The 21123-nt window shown below is 48.1% G+C and overlaps 1 protein-coding gene across 6 annotated transcripts; it reads left to right on the plus strand.

Moving 5' to 3' along the window:
* The first annotated feature begins 1801 nt into the window (after positions 1-1801).
* HOXA2 (homeobox A2) lies at positions 1802-21085 on the plus strand. Of its 6 annotated transcripts, XM_066195302.1 has the most exons (6): positions 5579-6498; positions 7363-7453; positions 8288-8703; positions 9369-9957; positions 17616-17835; positions 18540-21085. In XM_066195302.1, exons 4-6 carry the CDS (start codon positions 9486-9488, stop codon positions 19270-19272), a joined length of 1425 nt encoding a protein of 474 aa, XP_066051399.1. In that variant the 5' UTR covers positions 5579-6498; positions 7363-7453; positions 8288-8703; positions 9369-9485; the 3' UTR covers positions 19273-21085. The 6 variants fall into 6 exon arrangements, with proteins under 6 accessions (XP_066051407.1, XP_066051399.1, XP_066051416.1 ...); XM_066195310.1 differs by lacking the exons at positions 5579-6498; positions 7363-7453; positions 8288-8703 and adding an exon at positions 1802-2020; XM_066195319.1 differs by lacking the exons at positions 7363-7453; positions 8288-8703.
* The last annotated feature ends 38 nt before the right edge of the window (positions 21086-21123 follow it).

Below are 21123 nucleotides of genomic sequence, written 5' to 3' on the forward strand. Positions count from 1 at the left end.
ACTAGCCACAGCTAGCGTTAAGGCATTTCAGATGACTTATGATTGTGATTTATTGCTTTTGTAGTTTCTATTTGCTCAAGACTGTAACTTCTAAAGCCATCTTTCTACTTTTGACGCAAAGCAGTCGATAACTTTTTACAACAGCCCCAAGAAAGCCTCGCTTTCCTTTTTTTTTCAGCATCTGCTCCATTCCCCATTAATTTCAGTTTCATTGTTGCAGAAGAACTTCTCTGCGTGTTTCTTCCATAGGATGCAAACGCACCAAATTTAAAAGAGCCTTGAATCCATCTCAAGCAAATATCGGCCTTGGTTTACAATAAGTACGAGAACCGTGGAGTTACCAGGCATGCTGATAGTTACAGACTCGGGCATGTTGGGTGTGCCCAGTGCCCTCTCTTTTTCAAAAGTCTGTAGTTTTATTCGAGCTCCTAGTGAGGGATAATGTATGTATACCTTGGTACTAGCTTAGTCACTTCCACATGAAAAAACTGGGAAGTTTTCTCCTGCTGTAACGTCATGCTGACTTTGCTGCAATGCCATTACTGTACACTGTTACGAATGGGTTTACATTCCAGTGGCCCATTTTTAGAACCCAGGCGAGAGTATAATAAGGCTTGTCCATAACACTAAAAGTCATCTTTAAAAAGAAAACTCCTTCCATTCTGTTCAATGAAGTGTAGGTGAAACAGTCAGAGGGGCTATGTAGTTAGCTTCTTTGAGCTCGTGGGAGATGGTGGAAAGATTTAGGCAAGGGTGTATAAATGATGATGCACAATGCTAAAGTCACAGAACTGAGCCAGGAGCACGTTAAAAGCGTGAACTATCTGATTTACTTTGCCTCCTTCCAGAAAAGTTGTGTGTGTGGAGGGTTTATTTTGTTTGTTTAGCTTATTGTGTCAATAACACAAGTTAAACAGTCTTACAGGGAAGATGGGATAGGTTCACACACAGGCGAAGCTGCCTGGCTCACGGGCCACATACAACTTCGCTTTTTTTCTTTTTTCTTATTTTTTTCCCCCTTAGGCAAGGAACTCCCCCTCCCCAATTTTTTTTTTCCCCCGACGTTAGAAACCTATAATTTTCTGCATCACTCAAACTAGCTGTATAGGAAATGCGTAAGCACAGGTTTAACATCAAGGTCCCAAAAGATTTTGCAAAATTCAGAGGCGCACCAGTGGAGGAAGGTGTATTCTTCATAGTGTGTTACGAGGACAAAAATCAACTAGCCTTTTAGAAGAGAGTCTTTTTTGCCTTTGTCAGGTAATTATAGGTCTTTTTAGTTTCTACAGGAGCCCTGATGTAGCGTGTGGGAGTTGAGCAAGCCCTGTACAATGGCAGGGTAGAGGGAGCTGGGGGTGGGGGGAAGGTTGGTAATCGTCCCGTTTAGAAGGGGGCTGGAAATAACAGCATTAAGATTTGGGCTTTCTTCGGGGCTTGCAGAGGACATGCGACGTGGAGCAGAGTGGCGGGCCTGGAGAGTAAACGCCGCTTAATTAGGCTAAGTATCGAAGTGCAGCGTTATAAGAATTCTTCTTACCTTCCAATGGGTTTTGTGTAAAGAAATATTGGTGTGGGAGGAAAGAGAATCAGACCAATCTCTCCCCATAGTCATCTGCATCTCTTAGATCCCCCCCCCCCCCCCCCCCCCCCCAGAACTCTTCTTTAACATATTGGGTTAAGGCTTTAAAAAGCGAAGGCTCGCGCTAAGAAACCCTGTTCCTTCAATGATTCCCTATTTCAAATAAAAGGATTTAAGTTGACGTATGACCACGTGAGCACATAATACAGCGCATTATTGTGGCATTTGGAGTGGAGACCCGGTCTGGCTCCGTCTGCGATTACGCTTTTCCAGTTTCTGTTCAGAGCAAGCACTGCTTTCTATTATTTTTTTTTTCTCCTGCCCCCATCCGTCCCCACAAGAGCTGGCCATTTCGCTGACAGCTTTCGTTCCTTATGGAAAGGTTATTGTCGAGCCGAGAGGACGAAATGCTTCGTTAGAAAGGATGGATTTTATTTTAAGGTATTTCCGTTGATTGTTCATTTATGTGGTGAGTTATTGCTGTTCGAGGCAAAGGTCAGTAGCAGAGGCTGGAGTGAGTGCGTGTGTGTGCGTGCGGGTGAGTGTGCACCCGGAGCCAGGCTGCTTTCCCCTTTGTTTCAATTTGCTGTGGTAAATATTCAACTCTACCCTTGCAGCGAGCAGAGCAGGGAGAATTTGCTTCTTTATTTATTTTTCTCCATAGAGATCCCACACTGCTGTTGATGGCCAGCTGCCTCCGCTACAGCCCCTTGATTGCCATTTTACCATTATTTATGACCGGCCAGAGATAGGAAGCCTCTTTTATTGTCGCGTTTGAATATTTCCCCCCTTAATTTTATTCCAGTATTTTATTTGTGGGTTTGCGTGTTTGTTTATTTATTTATGTATTTGGGCAAGTCGGAGAAAACGTTGTGGGGGGTGTGTGATGCTCCTCGGTCGGGGTCGTGCTCGAGTGTGCGGCGGCGGTTGTTGTTTTATGGGTGTTTGTTCGGCCGCTGCCGCTCCGTAAATCGATGACTGTGCGTTCGTGCTGCCATTTTATTTATGATGCTTTAGTGGTACTTTGTTTATTGTGCGCGGAGCGCTGCATGAGTGCTCAGCTCTATGGCAAAGCTTCCCCTTCCCAAATGAGCCAAGGCGCTTCTCTTTATTTCTCCGCGGTGAGAAGGAACTGAACCACGAGCCAGGCATGGTTTCTAACAATAAATCAGCCTTGAAAATGTGGGGGGTTATTCTGCCTCTCTGAACGGGGATCTGGAAAGAGAGAATAAAAAGGATAGGAGTGGAAAGTATCTTCTAGGAGAACATATACTACCTCTAAATTAATGTCCACGCCGTCGCTTACATAAATATGGAAATATCTATACATAGAAATATGTAAGTATTTGTGTATACTTATCAATATGAATGCATAGATATAAATGCACTTTAAATGACAAAAATGAAAGATTACTTGGCTGTCCAAAGAGGGCAAAATGCTAAATGAAACCCTATTTCCCCGGTGTGCCCCGGCTTTGGGAAAGGTTGGAGCCCTGGGACTCTCTTTCCTCCAGTTTGCTCCATGCCTCTCGCTTATTCCTGTTGAGCCATTTTGTGTCCAGTTACGCGCTGTTTGTAATTGCAGGTTTTCTAAGGGGTCAGAAAGAGAGGGAGAAAGGGAGAAAAGTGAACGATTATAAAAACTCCGCTGAGAGCACACAAAAAAAGCTTATTTCCACTCGGAGCTATTCGCGGCCATTCTGCAGAGACCTTCAGGGTGATGTTTGGGATGGTCTTACGTTTTCCTGCTCTTTAAAGCGGCTCTCGAAGCAGAACTGACCCAAATAAATATTATTTCCCCTTCTCGCCACACTGAAGTACAGTGTTTCTCTCTTCAGCAAGGGAGGGAGAGCTCTTTTGCTCCCATTGTGTGTCTAAGAGCCAAGATTGGAGTTGCCGTATTTTGAAACGGGCCAAAATGTGCCTCAAAAATAAAATCAAGCTTTAATTGCAGCTAAATTACTTGGCAGCCTTTCCTCTGATTTATGACCCAGTTTGGATGCATATTGACCCAGTTAAAACACTCATAAATAACACAGTCCTGCTCTAGAGTGAAAGAAAGCAAGAAGAGTTCTGGAGGAAAGCAGGATTTCGGCGAGTTGTGTAAATAACTTCAGTCTGTTGAGCAAAGAGTGCGTTGCCTCTCTAGTGTTAAAAAATATAAAAAACAATTTAGATCGACCACGGCTTGCTTCGATTGCCCAGTCCTTCTCTACAGCTGATATCCCCTTCTAACTCTCTAACGACTTGGACAGGCACCACTTCCAGAACTGTCTCCGTTTTCCCTCAACTCCTTGCCTTGCTATTTCATCTGTAGGAGATTCCCCCAGAACCAGCCCTGAATTATGGTGCTGCCTGCTTCAATTTCGGGGCATCCAAGGACAAGGTGCTTTACAGGCATTATTTTATTCGGAAAATAGTAATTCGCGGGAGGTGGGGGGAGGAAGGGGAGGGAGTGCCGCAGAGTGGGACTCTTCGGGGAGAAAAGGCAGGTCATTTCTGAGTCAGAAATCAGCCCCAAACACTGCCCGTCCCTCCCCGAGCAGAGCCCTATCTCTCTCCACGGAATGGAGCAGAAAGAAAATATTCGGCCTCTGGGAAGGAAAGACAGATAAAAGCAGCGGGGTTCAGTGCGTTGGGGACACTTATCCCAACATCATAGGAGACATAAAAAAAAATAATCACCTTCTCATGTTTAAAATTACCTCTTTGGGGAGAGAGGGGGCGTGGGGAAATGGGACTAATTGGAGAAATCTCACAAAATACTCTTTGCAGGCAGTAAGATGAATGGAAGAAAACACTTCCTTATTCCTATGAACCACTTCGGTTCTCACGATTAAAGTCCTTACATATCCTTTCATTTTTAAAAAACCTCCCCCCGCTTCCCGTTCCCCGTTCTTAAATACAGACATTTAGTCAGAATATCCCGCTGGAGTTGGCTCCCAAGTTGAAACGCGCTCCTAGGAAAAACTCGCCCGGCTTTCGGTGGGGCCCCCCAAACCGGCAGGCTCCCCAGTGTCCGCAGGTTTCGGCAGTCCCCATCTTTTCTCTCCCTGTCCAAATCCTCCTCGCCAGTCCGGGGGGCTTCGTCGGGGCGCAGCGCTGCCTCTCAGTATTTGCCCGGGCAAGTGGGCGAATGGCAGATCAGCAGTTTCAGAAGAAAGTGTGGGGTTGAATATTGACTAAGAAGACTTTTTTTTTTTTTTTTTTTTTTTTTTTTTGTTCCCTTCCTTCCAAAGCAACATTCGCAGGATTGTTTGAAGCAAAACGCATACGAAGGATTTTTGCCTCTTCTCTCCTCCTACGCTGGCCGCTTCCCCTTTCATGTGGTGCCTTCTCACTTATGCCATAAGGAGCAAGTGTTTTCTGTTTTAGTGCTCTGTTTACAGCTTTGGTGCACGAAGTCATAAATCTTGCATAGCCATAAATGACAAAAACCATTGGTATGCGTAAGAGGCCACCCCAGCCTTATAGTGCTTTTTATTTCTCGCTTCCCCCTCGCTTTGTTTGTGTTTAAAGATGACGCTGGGTTCCCTCGTGCTTTAAACGGACTAGTTATATTTATAATGCCTTAATTAACGAAGTAACGTCAAGTTTACACCTAGATTTTATTCGCAGGCTCTGCTTAATGCACGGAGCCCAGAGCCCCGTTACCGTCTGCCAGACGGGCAGGATCCGCAACTTCGTTTAAGTTCTTGCTTGCACGGTCGCTGCCGTGTTTCTGTTGCAGGAAACTGGGGGTTCACCATCACCCCCAAACCCCGCGGAGCTGAGGAAAGAGGCGAGCGCTTTCCCCAGCTGTCCTGCGCAAAAGAAGGCTAAAGCGAGCCGTGAGGCGCCGGGCCCGCGTCCACGCGAGGCTCCCGCCCACGCGTCCCCACGGGGTGCTGCGGGCACCCCGACCCGTCTGCGCAGCACATGTGTGTGCGTGAGCGCCTGTGTGCCCGTCCCGGGCGCTGGGGATACTTGGGGGGGGCGGGGGGGGGGGTGTCTGTGTGTACATCTGTGTGTGTGTGCGCTCACGCATGCATGAGTTAATAATTAGTAACTCTAATGATTTCCAGCGTGGCTCTGAAAGCATTGCCCAGAGCGGGGATCCTGGTGGGCTTCGGTTGGCTCTCCGGACCCAGCCCCGGCTCTCCAGGCTTCGCTCCCCTCTCCGGGACTCAGCCGGGGCTGTGCGGGGCTCCCGGCCGTGGGGAGCGGTACAAGGGCTATTCTGCAGCTGCCCCCCCAAGCCCACCGGTAAGAGGGACAAACAAACCCCCACAGCAGCACCCTGGAGGCTGGTGAGAGCGACCCTTTGTGAGCGCCGTTTGTCTTCATTAGCATAATTTTCCTGGACTTCGGTGACGCCCGGGTGCGGGGGGGCCGCACTCCTTCACTGCCGTGCTCCTGCGTTCCCTCCCCAGCCCCCACCCTGCCCCATGCTTCCCCAGGCGGCCGCCTTTCTTTCTTCCTTCCTTTTTTTCTATATTTTCCTTTTTTTTCCGCCCCTCCGACTCCCCCCCCCCCCCCCATCCCCTCCTCCTTCCCTTCCCAGAGCAGCCCTGGGAAACATCTCCGTCCTCCGTGCCCCTCACAGGGGGAACCCGGTGCGCCTGGGACCGGCTCGGGGTAGGGTGGGCAGCCTGAAGCGTCAGGGAAGCGGGGTAGGCGGGTGTGCGGATCAACCGACCCCATCCCGTGCGGGGCAGGACTCGCCCCTCCCGGCCGGGGGGTGCCGGCTGTGGATGAGCTGAGCCGGTGCCCACCCCGCGGCCACAGGGATCGAGCTGGGGCAGACAGCCCCTGCTCTCTGGGTTGTGTCGCCTCCAAAAAAAAAAAAAAAAAAAAAAAAAAAAAAAAAAAAAAAAAAAAAAAAGGAGAGAGAGAGAGCGAGAGCATGCTGGCTTCCGCCTCAGTCGTCAGAAGTTAAGGTAAGCAGGCCACAAATACGCTGCTATCAGTCGTGAATGGCGGAGTTTATGTCCCAGTGATTTATGACCGTAGACTTAAATGTCGGTTCAAGAAGAGTTCACAAGCTGGGGCTTCCTTCCAGGCAGTGACTGATACCCTTACACTTCGTGTTCAGGCAGCTCTCTCTCCTCTCTTCCCCCCAACCCCCACCTTCCCTCAACTTTTTCTTTATCTTTCAGGAAATCTTTTAGGGGGGCTGCGTGGTTTTTCGTCCTAGAGTCAGAGTTTGGGGCTCGGTTGGGAGTTACACGGTGAAGATCTGGTGTACTTGGGAAGAGGGGAGAAGGAGTGCGCAGGGAAGGAAAGGGTAGGAGAGAGCCGAAGTGGGGAGTGGGGGAAACCAAGCGGACTTGCCTCCCCAAGCAACTTTCGTCTGCTGTTTCTGGGCTGTCTGGGTGGGGGGGGGAGAAGTTGGTAAAGTGCAGAGCCGTGTATTGCACAAACCGAGATGGAGTTGATAAAATAGGCGTTGGAAAGATTGGGGGCCCGTTTGTGTTTGTAAGACCTGTCTTATTGTCTTCGAAGGGGAGAGGAGAGCTCTTCCCATCCCAGGCACTGGCTGGGGTAGTAAATCCACCTCCTCTCCCTTTTCCCGTTAGGAGCTGTTGTGATCGCTGTCGCTCTTAATCCCGCTATTCCCACTTTCTCCTGGAATGACCGGGAGCTCCCCAGGTTACCCCCGCTTCTTTATAACTTTATAGGAAATTATTAACTTGGCGAACCCAAACTCGGGATCTGATTTTTTTTTTTTTTTAACTTGCTGGCAGAGGGCCGAAGCTCCAATAATATTTTGCCTTCCAAGTAAAGTTGTCTATTGTCTGCAGGCCGGCAGCTACGGGAGCAGAGCACCCCGCATCCTCGCTCTGCGCTGCGCGTCCTGCCAGCGCCACAAAACTTCGCAGCGGTCGAAGGAAGGTGAAATATTTGATGTCGCGGTCATGAAAGGCGGGTGCCTTTGTGAAATCACCGCTGGCTGATTGTTTCCTCCTTCTCTGGTAGTGGTGTCTACAGTCTCTCTTTCAAAGGAATTGAGAAAAATCACACCAGGCCTCGATAGTACAGGGAAGGAGAGGCGAGGAGCTGGAAATTGTGTATGCGCCTCAGATCTTCATCGGCTTAGTGGCTTAATAGCATCCAAAGAGCTTGATTAGCTCAATAACAGGGTAACCGCCCTGCTGTAGGTGTGTTACCTTCATTTTGTTACGATCTAACAAAGGGAATACTGTTTTCTAAGAACTTGTATAACTTGAAAGGTGTAGAATGAGCTCGTTTGGTGCTTGTGTTGTGTAAGGCTTTTCGCCCCTAAGCATTTGTCCTCGTTAGGTGTTTTGGAGGAGAAATATCCAGCTGCTTAAGTACAGGGAAAGTGGTAAAAGGAAAGAGGCTCTTCTGATCTGAAAAGACGTGGTTATTTGCCAGCAAGGGGGTAGGGGGACGATGAGGAGCACACTTTAGTTTCTGAGAACAGTGTGAGTGCGTGTGGAAACACCACCTAGATCGGAGGTTAGGCACAGGTCTCCTCTCTCATTAATTCGGGCGATTCTTTAATTGGTTATTTTCAGGCAGGTGACGAGCAGAGTTTAATTTCGGGGGGGATGGGGCGGGGTGGGCCGGGGGGGTGGGAATCCCAGAAAGAAAGGAGGATGGGTGACAAAAAAAAAAAAAAAAAAAAAAAAAAAAGGAGATGGGGGAAGGGATTCGCCCGGGCAGGAGAAGCATTCTCTGAGTTTGTGTCCACCCTCTCCCCAGCCAAGTGACCCTCATACATCAAATTACATAGCAGTTTCCAAGACAGAACCTATTATCGCTAAGTTGGAAGGAAAGTTCAAGCCGTGGTCATGGAGATGAACGCTGGTTTTTCAGGTTTCTGGTGTGTTTTTTTCCCCCAATCCATCATGTTTTAACAGGTAGGATCTGGCTGATTCCACGAAAAGTTAGTGTCTTGAAAATAACTGCTGAAAAAAACAAACCAACGACCGCCCCTGCTGGCCTCGCTGGAGGGGCTTTGCGCGGCGCTGGGAGCAGTTGAAGCTCCAGACCCACTCGCGAGTGGGAGGCAGGCTCGGGGGGCTCCGTGGAGCGGCCCAAGCCGCGCTCCAGGACCGAGAGGGAAGCGCTGAGGGCGGCGGGCGGGGCTCTCCCGGGCAGAAACCACTGCTGCCAGGGTGCGTGACCTGGGCGGCTCGGGGTGGCGTGCGGGCACGGAGGGGAGAAGGTGCTGGCTTCGTTTATTTTCCTATCGAGCATTTCATTGACAAGCCAAAATCCAGCACTTGGGATCGTGGTGTTTAAATATCCCTGCCTAGGAAACCTTTCCACTCGGCTCCTGCCCCCTGCCACACGTAGAGAGGGACTATCTCATTTATTTCTTTAAAGTTGTACGAAGAGCCGTAACCAGGAGAGAAAGGCTAAAAATAAAACAACGCTGGTTAAAGGAGAGGGTTTGATCTTAGAGTTGGACTGAGGTAATAGCCCGGCCCCTTTGCATTACGGATTCTTCGATCACCCTTATCTCAGGGACTGGTATTAAAACAGCCTCTTGGTGATAAACGATCAACCCGCTTGCTCTGTTCCTTAAGAAGAAAGAAGTATTTAAAAAAACCCCAAACAAACCTAGAAAGCCTCTATCCCGGTGCAGCAAAGCACATATTTGTAGCTGCCAGTAAACCCAGGCAGCTTTTATATCGAAATGCTCCATGCCTGAGGCCAAGTCATGCTGCTAAATATTGCTGACCACTTTTTCTTTTATGGCTTTCATGTCACTTAGCTATTGAAAGTAAGATGGATTTGTACCATTTCTTCACCCTGCTCTGCTCTCCCCACACCCCAGGTCTGCCCGGAGAGGCCATTGGAGGAAGAGTGCCACGTGACAGAGGGGTGCCAATGTTATTCTCCAAGGGTGTCAAGACCCTGTCAGTTTGCGAAATAAATATTGGGAAACAACGAAATGCAAAAAGCGACCTACTACGACAGCTCTGCAATCTATGGTGCCTACCCCTACCAAGGAGCAAATGGTTTCACTTATAATGCGAGTCAGCAGCAATATCCTCCATCTTCATCACTTGTGGAAACTGAGTACCACCGCCCCGCGTGCTCCCTCCAGTCCCCTGGCAGCTCTGTGTCCCACCACAAGGCCAATGACATCAGTGAGAGTTGCATGAGGACCCTCCCCAGCCAGACTCTTCAGCCCCCCAGCCTCGCTGACCCACAGGCTCCACCACAGCCACCTCCAGCCCAGCAGTCACAGCCTCCACCTCCATCCTCCACCTCACCATCTCAAAATGCCAGCAACAACCCTGCCCCAGCCAACCCCACCAAGAGCCCAGCTCTTAACTCACCCACGGTGTCCAAACAGATATTCCCATGGATGAAAGAGTCTCGGCAAAACACAAAGCAGAAAAACAGCAGTTCCAGTTCAGGTATGAAACATGCTCCCCCTCTCCCTGGGTTTTCCTGGGCTGACTATGCATCCGGTGGGGAGGAGGGCTGTTTTACCCACCTTCTCTTCAGGGAGGGGAGGGAATGGTGGGGGCTTTTATACCCTCTGAGTTGACCCCATGAAACTTTTGGAAAGGGCTTGCCATCACTCACCTAATTCACTGAGGGGAGCTCGGTGAAAAAAACACCCCATTCAAAACTTTCCCAGCCTTGCAGAATGGGTCTGAACTGACTTTGCTTCCCAGTGGCAGAACCACTTGTGCCCTCCTGCATCTATCACATTTCTTAGGTAATCCTCCCTTCAGTAAATCATGTCAGTGTGGAGCAGCCCAGGCCTTAAGCCAGAGGCTTGTCCCAAGTACTTTGTTGGCATGGTGCTGTTAGATTAATAAGACAGTGACCTATCTCTGCTGAAGTGTAACGGGGATAAAATAGCTCATAATCATGTGCAGGCAGGATCAATGCCCTGCACGCAGCCAGAACCTCTTCCTATTTTAATAAGCTGATTGGCAAAGTTACAAGCCTGGTAAACAAAAATCATTCTGGAGTGCCATAAACTTCAGCCCATAAAACATTATTTGAGAGATGGAAGTGTATATGAAAGCTTTTATTACTCGAGGAAACCCAAACTGATAACACCAGTGCTAGCTCCAAAGCCCAGAAGTCAGGCTAATTCTGACTTCTTCCTCTTTTTCGCTTAAATGTGCCTTGGAAATAGAGTTCAAAACTTTAGCAAATGTTTTGCCAGTCTGCTTTTTAAAGCTGTGGCAACACTGCTGTTTACAGCCTTCCATATCATGTATTTATTTTATTAAAATCAGCAACATTTAAATGTATCTCTATGCCTATATGCAAGCCTAGCTACAGTGTGTTCTTCTTTATGTATATTATACTTCCCAATCACTACCATATGTTCGTGCGATATACCAGACATGATAAAAAAATCCACTCTACTGACAATTCAATATTTATATGTTAAAATTTTGTATTGTAGATGCCTAATTTTTGGGCATTTGTAGCTGATGAATGTATGTATATACAGACACACATATATATATTGGTTTTCAGAAAAGAGGGCTTTAGGTCTTTACAGCAATGGAGAACAGCTAGTTCTTGAAGACCCTGATCCCACTGTCAGCAGAGCCACAGGGTTCACTTTCAGAGTTTCTAAACCTCACTGTGTTTCCTTGAACCTTTCTTGCTCCTCTTTACTAAGCTCAAGATACATGGGGTGCTGTTATTCTTAAGGAAAGCAAATGTAGTCACACAGTGACACTACTGAGGTGAAGGAACTCCTTAGAGGCTTGGAGCTTGGTGGAACTGAGCTCATGCCATGGGGGAGTACTCATTGCACGCGTGGGCATCCATCTTGATTTTGGGAGCTGAACTCTCCAGGTGCTGGTGTTGTAGGCCATTTTTTCATGTTGCCATGTGCAGGTTCGCCATGCTGATTGTGTTCTTTGTGTGATTTACATAGGTGAGAGTTGTGCTGGTGATAAAAGCCCTCCAGGGCAAGCCTCCTCTAAGCGAGCCCGTACAGCTTACACAAGTGCCCAGCTGGTAGAACTGGAAAAGGAGTTCCACTTCAATAGGTACCTTTGCAGGCCACGGAGGGTAGAAATGGCTAATTTGCTCAATCTCACAGAAAGACAGATCAAAATCTGGTTTCAAAATCGCAGAATGAAATACAAAAAGGATCAAAAGGGAAAGGGTATGATGACCTCTTCAGGAGGACAGTCCCCAAGCAGAAGCCCTGTCCCTCCAGCTGCTGGGGGCTATCTAAACTCTATGCATTCTTTAGTAAACAGTGTCCCCTACGAGCCCCAGTCGCCTCCGCCATTTAACAAGCCTCATCAAAACACCTATGGCATCCCTGCATCATATACTGCTCCTCTTAATAATTGCCCACCTCCTCAAAAGAGATACACGGGGACAGCAGCTGTGACACCTGAATATGATACTCATCCTCTTCAAGGCAACGGTTATGGGAATCCACATATACAGGGAAGCCCCGTCTATGTAGGGGGCAACTACGTGGAGACCATGACCAATTCTGGGCCTTCCATCTTTGGTCTAACTCACCTCCCTCATCCTCCCTCTGCCAACATGGACTACAGCGGGGCTGGGCCAATGGCCAACAATCACCACCATGGACCTTGTGATCCACATCCAACATACACAGACCTTACCGCTCACCATCCTTCTCAGGGAAGAATTCAGGAAGCGCCCAAACTCACTCATCTGTAAGAGACAGGAGTCACTAAGAGGAACACCAAGCCCCCAAGTTTTGGAAAGTACTCATCCCTTTCCTTCTCTCTCCTCCCCCCAACATGTGCCCTCCCCTTCCCTTCTCGTTTCTTTTGTTCGTTTTGGTTTGTTTTGTTTCCTTTCGTACAAGCGTTTTCTAGTTTATGTGACGTAGCAATATTTGTTGCTTGAATTGCTCTATAGTTTCACTAGTGGATATTTATCTTCTTGAACTGTAGCCTTGTGTCTCACTTTGGGAGTATGCAGAGGCTTTATACTTTACCTTCTACACTTTTATCAAAACAGGGTATATGAACAAATTTTCTATAAAAGGAATTCTTAAATGTGAATTTGTTCGTACATGATTGATCCCACGGGGAAGCAATTTTTTTTATTGCACTTCTTTTAAATAGCAAGAAAGACATCAAAAGCGCTTGGACAGGGACTTCCTGGACAATTATTGATACGTGTAAGTCTTTCAATGTGTGTATGCTGGTGAACATTCAGATTTATTTATATTTTTTTTTTCGCAAACATTGAATAATCTAAGTGTTTAAAATTTTATTTATCCCCATTTGTTCATATTTATATATATATAAAATATCTGTACCCTGAATATTCAGGAGGCCATATATTAGATGGCATATCGGCACGTGTTAGAAATATCATTTGAAAGGAAACTATTAACTCCTTTTATTAAAAATAGTGATAATAATAATGATGATGATGATGCAATAAAATCTGGGAAAAAAGATCGCAGTTTGAATACTTTATGGTTGTAACATCCAGCTAGGCAAAAAGTGTGTGAAGCTGAAAAGGCTAGATTTGTTTTGAAAGTTATACATTCCTTGCTGCTCACGTTCTGGAAAAAAAAATAAAGTTTTTATTCTGAATAATAAAGAGTTAAGAACATGTTCTTCGAAGCGCAGGGGAATGGAGGGTCCTTCATGACGTGGGGAGCTAGGAAACTCGTTTGTAAATTTACACGAGGATCTGCTCACCCGAAGGGCCCTGCAATGCCTTTTCAGCATTTCATAGGCAGGGAGAGAGATTTTTTTCTTTTCCCCTCTCTCTCCCATTTCCCCCCCCCCCCCTTTCTTCCAGCAGAGTTTCAGGGCCCGCTGCGGCCGCCTCCTCCCGCACCCGCTGCGCGGTGCCCGGCGGGCGCGGCTCGCCCCCTGCCCGCGGGGTGCGGCGGGGGACCGGCCGCGGAGCAGCGCCGGGAGGACAGCCCGAGCTGTGGGTGTGCAGGCGTGTGTGGGAAGCACAGGCACCGCAGCTCAGGATAAAGCCTCGCGTGGGCGCGGCGGGGCCTCCCGGTCGATGGGCTGGCGCCCTGGGCCGGGCGGCGGAGGCTGCGGAGGCCGGGCAGCACCGGGGAGCAGGGTGGGAGAGCAGGGTCTGGCCGAACCGCGAATGCTCGCACTGCTGCTCATTCCACTCGCTACCCCCGCCGTTTTTCCGTTTTCCTTTAAGAAGTGGTTTTCACCTTTTCCTTTCCCTATTTTTTCCCCGGAATTAATATTTTTAAAAAATATTTTACTGATTTCATTCTTGCTGAGCCGGCTTTCCTCCCACGGCAGCCTGAAGGTGTGGGGGAGGGGAGCCTTGTGTTCCGTTTCTTCCCGCGGGGGGTTTGGGGGGTGTGGATGTGTGTGCGGGTGTGTGTTTGTGTCGGAGGGGGGGGACACGGCACTGTAGAAGGGCGACGGTCTCGGACCCAAATGGGCACCCGTAGGGGTCCCCGGTCCCAATCGGCTCGAGGTAGAATGGAGAAACACGCGAGCTCGTGCTTAAATCCGATTTTTCTTCCTTTCAGGCGAAATGTCCGTAATTTTTAGATTGAAACTTGAAAGATAAATCAAAACGGACCTTAATAGACTAGGTAAAATATACCCCTGCACGTTTATAAAGACATATTCCTATGCTGTGTAGATAATAACGCACGCTGTTCACCATCTGTATCTTTTAGAGCACAGAAAAAAAATGTCGCCATTTTGGTCTCATGCTGAAATATTATTAATCTCTGGGCTTTACCTTGTTCCCAGAACCATCCTTGCCTGATGCTGAAACATTGTCATGAATCCGTGAATCTATATAGAGCTTTTCTGCATAAATAGATAAAGCATGCCCAGTCAAAGAAAAGGATAGCAAATAGATTTATACCGTGCTGTTTATTGTATATATAGACATGTAACCGTGGAAGGAAAGGCTATGTAGGCTAATATTTTTCACTGAAACCTGATTATTACCCAATACAGACCAGCGACTGATTATTACTTTTGTAGGCGAAGGAAGCATTTTTGCAACATTGCAAGACAATGCTCGTTTCGAAGGAGCGTCCATATAAAATTCAAGCCGCACCCCCCCGCCCCCCCCCCCCCCAGCTCTCGGATCAGTTAGGTTAGATACAACAAAAGGTAACGGTACAGTCACGATACTTACTGCGTGGTCCCTTTAGCACCACGAATTACATTTAGGAAAATGTTCAAATAGAAGGAAGTTGGCGTTTCACTCCCCTCCCACCCCGAAGAAAGAAAAATATAGGCGATTTCCCCCCTTCTTAACATAAACCGTATTCAATCCTCTCTTCAGAGCCCGTAGGTTGCAAATAAGAATTTGTAATTTTGCATTTAAGATTCGTCCGGTTAAAAGATCCCCCTGGAGGCAGCAGTAATTGATTTTCCCAAGAATTTCGCGTCCTTTCTGCAAAGGTTTTGTTCCAGGTGGTTTTTGTATTAGACTGACCACAAGAAACAAATGTGCAGAATAGAGACACCCACACAGGTTTTACTCACAAAGCCTGGTTAAAGTCCAAACCCCTCTCTTTATTATTTGTCATCCTGCTATTAATCCAAATATTTTCCAGAGGGAAAAAAAAAAATCAGAGAAAAGAAAACGTAGGCACCAAGAAGCAAAATAAAACCGGACTTTTCCCACCAGCAGCCCAGTCCTCTGCCAGCATATTTTAAAAGCAGCTTTTTTCCTTGTTTACTTGCGTTTCTTGCTCTGCCTCTTTTCACGGCCACATTTGATCTTGGAAAGAGCAAGAAGCTTTAAATGTGTTCTTAAGGGCCAGTAGCTGTCAAACCTTTTGGCGGCCAAGATTGATCGCGGGCAGACACCACCAGAGCTTTGTTTGGACTAAAAGCAAGAAAATTAAACCCCTTGCATTTTCCAACAGCATCGATATTTGTAAGGCATCCCTTTTGAGGGATTAAATGACAAGTCTCGTTCTATATTTTATTTAAACAAGCAACCACCAAAAAGCCCATTTAAAGGCTCTCGGCCCCTCCCCTCCCCCTCTCTCCAATGCCTTCGCAGATATGCTATATCTTGTGGGTGCATTAACTTAAAACCGATTTTTAAAATGCACTTGGTGCAGACTGGACACAGACTGGTCCACTGAGTGCTTTGGGGTCTTGTTTTCTATTTTTTCTCCCCCTCCCCGTCTTTTTTTTTTTATTTTTTTTTTTTTTAATATAATTACGAAGACGGTTGCTGACCGCTGTTTGGCAACTCCGAAAATAAAGCGAGACGGCACCTCATCGCGCTGGCGATGGTTTCTGGCTCCTGGAGGACGCCGAGAGCGGCTCGGAAGCGCCATCCCCCAGGCCCCCGGCGCACCCCACCCCGCCGTGCACCCGGGCTCCGCGGGCAAGCAAGCCCCGTCCGGGCTGTCTAGGGCGGCTGTGACCATAGGATTCATCGGGTAGGTGATTGTGGCCATCACTGTCATCACTCTCCCTGTCGCCTTAGTATGGCTGGAAAATTATGCCCAAAGCATCCAAATTCGGGACTTGCCTCGACCTGGCGGGGGTGACCGGAGGCGGCGGCGGCAAGAGCCAAGCATCGGAGGCGAGTGCCGTCTCTCAAGTCAGAACCCCGCAGCATTTTCGCTCTGTCTGGCCCCTCGAAAACAAACCCGCTACCAGCCCATATATTTCCTGGTAATCGAAAATACTCACCAGACCCAGCCTACTACGGTTATTAAGCAAATTATGCCAGCAGACGGGAGTATCGTTTGCAAGCTAAGGCACGGGATATACACTTTTTTTTTTAAAGAAGCAACAGCCAGACGCGTTTGCAGCCTCGCGATTTGGCTCGCCCAGAGAGGTTCTCCTAGGGTTATGTGTTACGGTCCAATCCCGGAAAGCCAACTGGAGAGGGAAGTCATGAAGCGCCAGGGCTGCTGCCTATGTGACTCTTCCCCTCGAAGCAAGGTTGCTGAGGAAGATCCTGATAAACAATGGCTCAGCACCGGCGACCGATTGTTCTCCGTACTGTACACCCGATAGCCACCGAAAAAAGAAGAGGGGAAAAAAGAAGAGGAAAAGAGGAAAAAAGAAAGAAAGAAAAAAATCAAACAAGAACAAAAAGCCAAACAAACAAACAAACAAACAAATAAAAAATACAAAGGAGCCCATTGACGCTGAGTCGGGAAGGAGAAACTAGTTTTGGAGGAAGTGCTATTCCCAGGAAAAAATCAAGACCCTCTGCTTCAGACTCTCGCCTGGGTGCAACTTCTTATGCGGGGGCCTGACGGTGTCAAAACTTTGAAGATTAATGGATTACTTTGTTAATGACTCAAGGCGTCAGATTGAGGTGCTTAAATGATTTGTGAGGTGCAAAGCGTTTTCCTGACAGTCCCAAACAATGAGAGAAGAGTGTGCGGGTGGATGCGAGGAAGGCAGCAGGCTGCAGGACAAGCACACACACACACACACACACACACACACCACACACACACACACACTCGCAGCCTCTCACACAAACATATCCACGCACACGCACCCTCCTCCCCACCCCCGATCATTTCAGATTAGGACGCCAAGGGGATAGATACTCGAGATATCATTTCCCCTTTTTTGAAAAAAGTGTAAATAAAGCCTTTCTGGCCCCCAATGAGGCGTTCCTTCCCGACTTTTTTGGATCAATCAAACAGACAGTGGCTTCTTTTGATTAAAGCCCAAATTGTCATTGGGCAGAGGCAATCATGTGACAGCCAATTCGGTCCAATTTCAACCTTGTCTCCATGAATTCAATAGTTTAATAGTAGCACGGTCCCCATACGGCTGTAATCAGTGAATTAGAAAAAAAACACCCCACCAGCGATCTTCTATGCTATATTTTTTTCTCCTCTCTCTCCTTTTTCCTGGGCCTTCCCCTCCCCCCGAGGCCCCTGAATCCGAGGGAACTTTTTCTCCGCGGGGGCTGCCAGTTGAAGGCCATGAATTTCGCATTTGAGCGAGAGATCGGTTTTATCAATAGCCAGCCATCGCTTGCTGAGTGCCTGACATCTTTTCCCCCTGTCGGTGATACATTTCAAAGTTCATCAATCAAGAACTCGACGCTTTCACACTCGACACTGATTCCTCCTCCTTTCGAGCAGACCATCCCCAGCCTGAACCCCGGCAGCCACCCTCGCCACAGCGGCGGCGGTCGCCCCAAGGCGAGCCCCCGCGGCCGCAGCGGCAGCCCGGGCCCCGCCGGCGCCCCGCCGCCCCCGGAGTACCCCTGGATGAAAGAGAAAAAGGCGTCCAAGCGATCCGCGCTGCCGCCCGCCTCGGCCTCCGCCTCAGCCGCTGGACCTGCCTGCCTCAGCCACAAAGGTCAGTCCAAAGACGGGCAGCCAGCCCCGCCGGGCCGCTATTTCGGCTCCCCGCATACCCCCGGCTTCGCGGGGGGACGAGGCGGAGGGCGGGCGGGCGGGAAGGACGGAGCTGGCGGGGCTCGATGGAAACCCAAACTTTCCCCAAACTTGCCTAATGCGGGATGATTTATTTGAGTTGGAGCTGACCTCTCTTGTCTCGCCGTCCTAGAGTTAGGATATTTGACAGTAATGAAGAGTGATAGATTGCTCCCGCTCAGCTAAGCAGCTGATGCATTAATTATAAATTGCGGTATGGCTAATATAAAGTTTGCTCTGGTGTGGGGAGGTTGGGGAGCTGGAGGCAGCGATTCGGCGGAGGTGGCCGAGGGGCACGCAGCACCGGGCGCTCAGCAGTGCAACACAATGGGTTTACTGCATCCAAAGGCGGCCATTTTGTTGCAGTTGCTATTTTATGCTATATGGACATATAGATATAGACACATACACGCAGAGTGAGCACTCCCCCCCACCCCCCCCGGGATGCGATGTGCTGGGGTGCTGAAATTCAATCCGTGCATTTATCTGTTTTGTATGTGTGTCTGTGTGTCTTTGCTTTCGCTGTTCTGGTGGTGATGCTTTGGGGTGCGTGTGGTGGTGGTGTTTTTCTTTTTTTTTTTTTTTTTTCTTTCTTTTTTTAACAGACCCCCTTGAAATCCCCGATAGCGGTAGCGGTGGATCTAGGCGCCTGAGGACGGCTTACACCAACACCCAGCTTTTGGAGCTAGAGAAAGAATTTCATTTCAACAAGTATCTCTGTAGACCAAGGAGGGTTGAGATTGCAGCCTTGCTGGATCTGACTGAAAGACAAGTCAAAGTCTGGTTCCAGAACAGGAGGATGAAGCACAAGAGACAGACCCAGTGCAAGGAGAATCAAAACAGCGAGGGGAAATTTAAGAACCTAGAGGACCCCGAAAAAGCGGTGGACGAAGAAGAAGAGGAGGAGGAGGAGAAATCTCTCTTCGAGCAAGCCCTCAACAACGTCTCCGGCGCTCTCCTGGAGCGGGAAGGCTACGCTTTCCAGCAGAATGCCCTCTCCCAGCAGCAGGCGCAGAATGCGCACAATGGCGAATCCCAAACTTTCCCCGTTTCGCCTCTAACGAGCAATGAGAAAAATCTGAAACATTTTCAACATCAGTCACCCACTGTTCAAAACTGCCTCTCAACAATGGCCCAGAACTGTGCAGCTGGCCTGAACAATGACAGTCCTGAGGCCCTAGATGTCCCTTCTTTACAGGACTTTAACGTTTTCTCCACAGATTCCTGCCTACAGCTTTCAGATGCGGTTTCTCCCAGTTTGCCAGGATCTCTGGACAGTCCCGTAGATATCTCTGCTGACAGTTTTGACTTTTTTACAGACACACTCACCACAATTGACTTGCAGCATTTGAATTACTAAGAAATTAAAGACGTCCTCTCCAAGGGTCCTGCTTTATCCTCCTTATTCTTCTTATTTTTCTCCCCTTTTTCAGTGAATTAATTTTATTTCCCCCCTCCCTTTCCCTCTTCAGTATTTTCTGTTTGTTACTTCCCTCTGATATGCCATTTTGCCGTTTCTTATGAAGTTTTAGTTGTGTTCAATTTTAACCTAGCCACATTCTAGGTCCTTCTATGAAAGCAATATATGAGGTCTGTAAGAAAGTGATCATATAGGGATGTATCTTCACTTTCTTTTTATTTTTGTATTACATTAGGATGCGTTGTCATAAGTATTTTTGGTAGAATAAATTCTTGTTTGCTACAAGGAGCTTTCTCTTTTTTCTTTCTCTTTCTCCTCTCTTTCTCTCTGCTTTCCAGATGGATAACATCACGGGTATCTCTCCCCATCCCTTCCGCTATTAATTTACTAATAATCAAAATCCAACTCTCTGACAACGAGCTCTTCCCTTTTGGCAATTTAGGACATACACTAGAGAGGAAAAATTCGTTCGTTTTCCTTATTATAGGGATTCTCACAAGGGAAGGAAAAACAAACTAAAGGAATTAAAACCGTTCACAGGTTTGATGGAGTTTTGTTCCTTTTAATGTATAAACGTAACATCTTATCTCTGTGAGGACACAAAGCTTGGAAATCCTGAGCTGTAACAAAAGCATGAAGGAGGACTTTCTCTTTTACAGGCAGAACGCAGGAGACAGTAGGAGAAGCGTCTCCTGCAGAAACCAGCCTGTTACATGAACGAAAGGAAAGGCGCTTTAAAAAAAAAAAATTATTTATCCTGCTTTTCTAGAAAGTAGTGCTTTCTTATCTTGCACAGCAAGACATTTATGAAAACGTATCTCAAAAAATCTCAGAGCTCCCAAAGAATGTGGTTGGTTACTTCTCACGTGCTGAATAATCCAAGAAACCAGCCCTAGGAGGAGAGGAAATGGAGAAGTTAGTGCCTGTGAAATCAAAAGGGTGGCAGAAACGCAGGGGGAAGAAAAAAGTATTTAGGGAGGAACCGGTCTCTACGCTCCATCTTTCTCGGGGGCGGTGCGGGGGCAGACCCGAAGATATTTTTCTGTGTAAGCCTTCTTGAGAGGTGAAAGACTGATAACGAAAAGGGGAAACTCTGACTTTAAAGTTACAATTTCCTCGGGCTCCCCACTCTTCTGCTGGAGGCGGCAAAGACGGGCTTTCAGAAATCTCCACCAAATTGCCTGCCACCCGGCGCTGCCGGACCCCAAAGCGGAGGGTGAGCCCCGTCCCTCGGGCTAAAACCAAGCAACAGATGCCAGCGGGGCTCTCCCCGCTCCGGGGCCGGGGGATCCCGGGCGGGAACGTTCGCTGCTCCTTGAGTGCATGTGGGTGCGAGTGGCTCCATTACACAAGCGAGCGGGGCTTGGGTGGGGGTTTGTGGACGGGGCTCTGCTGTCCGTCCATGCGAGCAGTGCTGTCTCCCAGCCCTGTAACACGTTGTGGAGCTGGGATGCGTGGGTTATAGCTGGAAGGGCTGAACGCAATTCTTCCGAAAGTCATAAATCAAACTCTTTCTATGAATGAGAATGTCATCAAAGAGATCAATTGCAGGAACACATTCACAAATAAAAATCCTCTTACGTATTTGCCGGGGCTGGGGATCCCCGTCTAAAACCATTAAGTGAGAAGGCGTTTAGTCATAATTCACTTTTATTGCTCTTTTAAAACAACAGCTTGGCTGAGCTGCGGGCGCGGTGAAACCTCGGCCTTGGTTCTCCTCCTTCCCTCTGCTCCAGCCCTGTCCCTGCGGAAAGCGAGCAGCCACACCGGCATTTTCACTCCTCTGCCACT

Source organism: Chamaea fasciata, unplaced genomic scaffold, assembly GCF_029207755.1.
Source record: "Chamaea fasciata isolate MVZ Bird 193981 ecotype frontalis unplaced genomic scaffold, bChaFas1.0.hap1 SCAF_1, whole genome shotgun sequence".
NCBI lineage: Eukaryota > Metazoa > Chordata > Aves > Passeriformes > Sylviidae > Chamaea > Chamaea fasciata.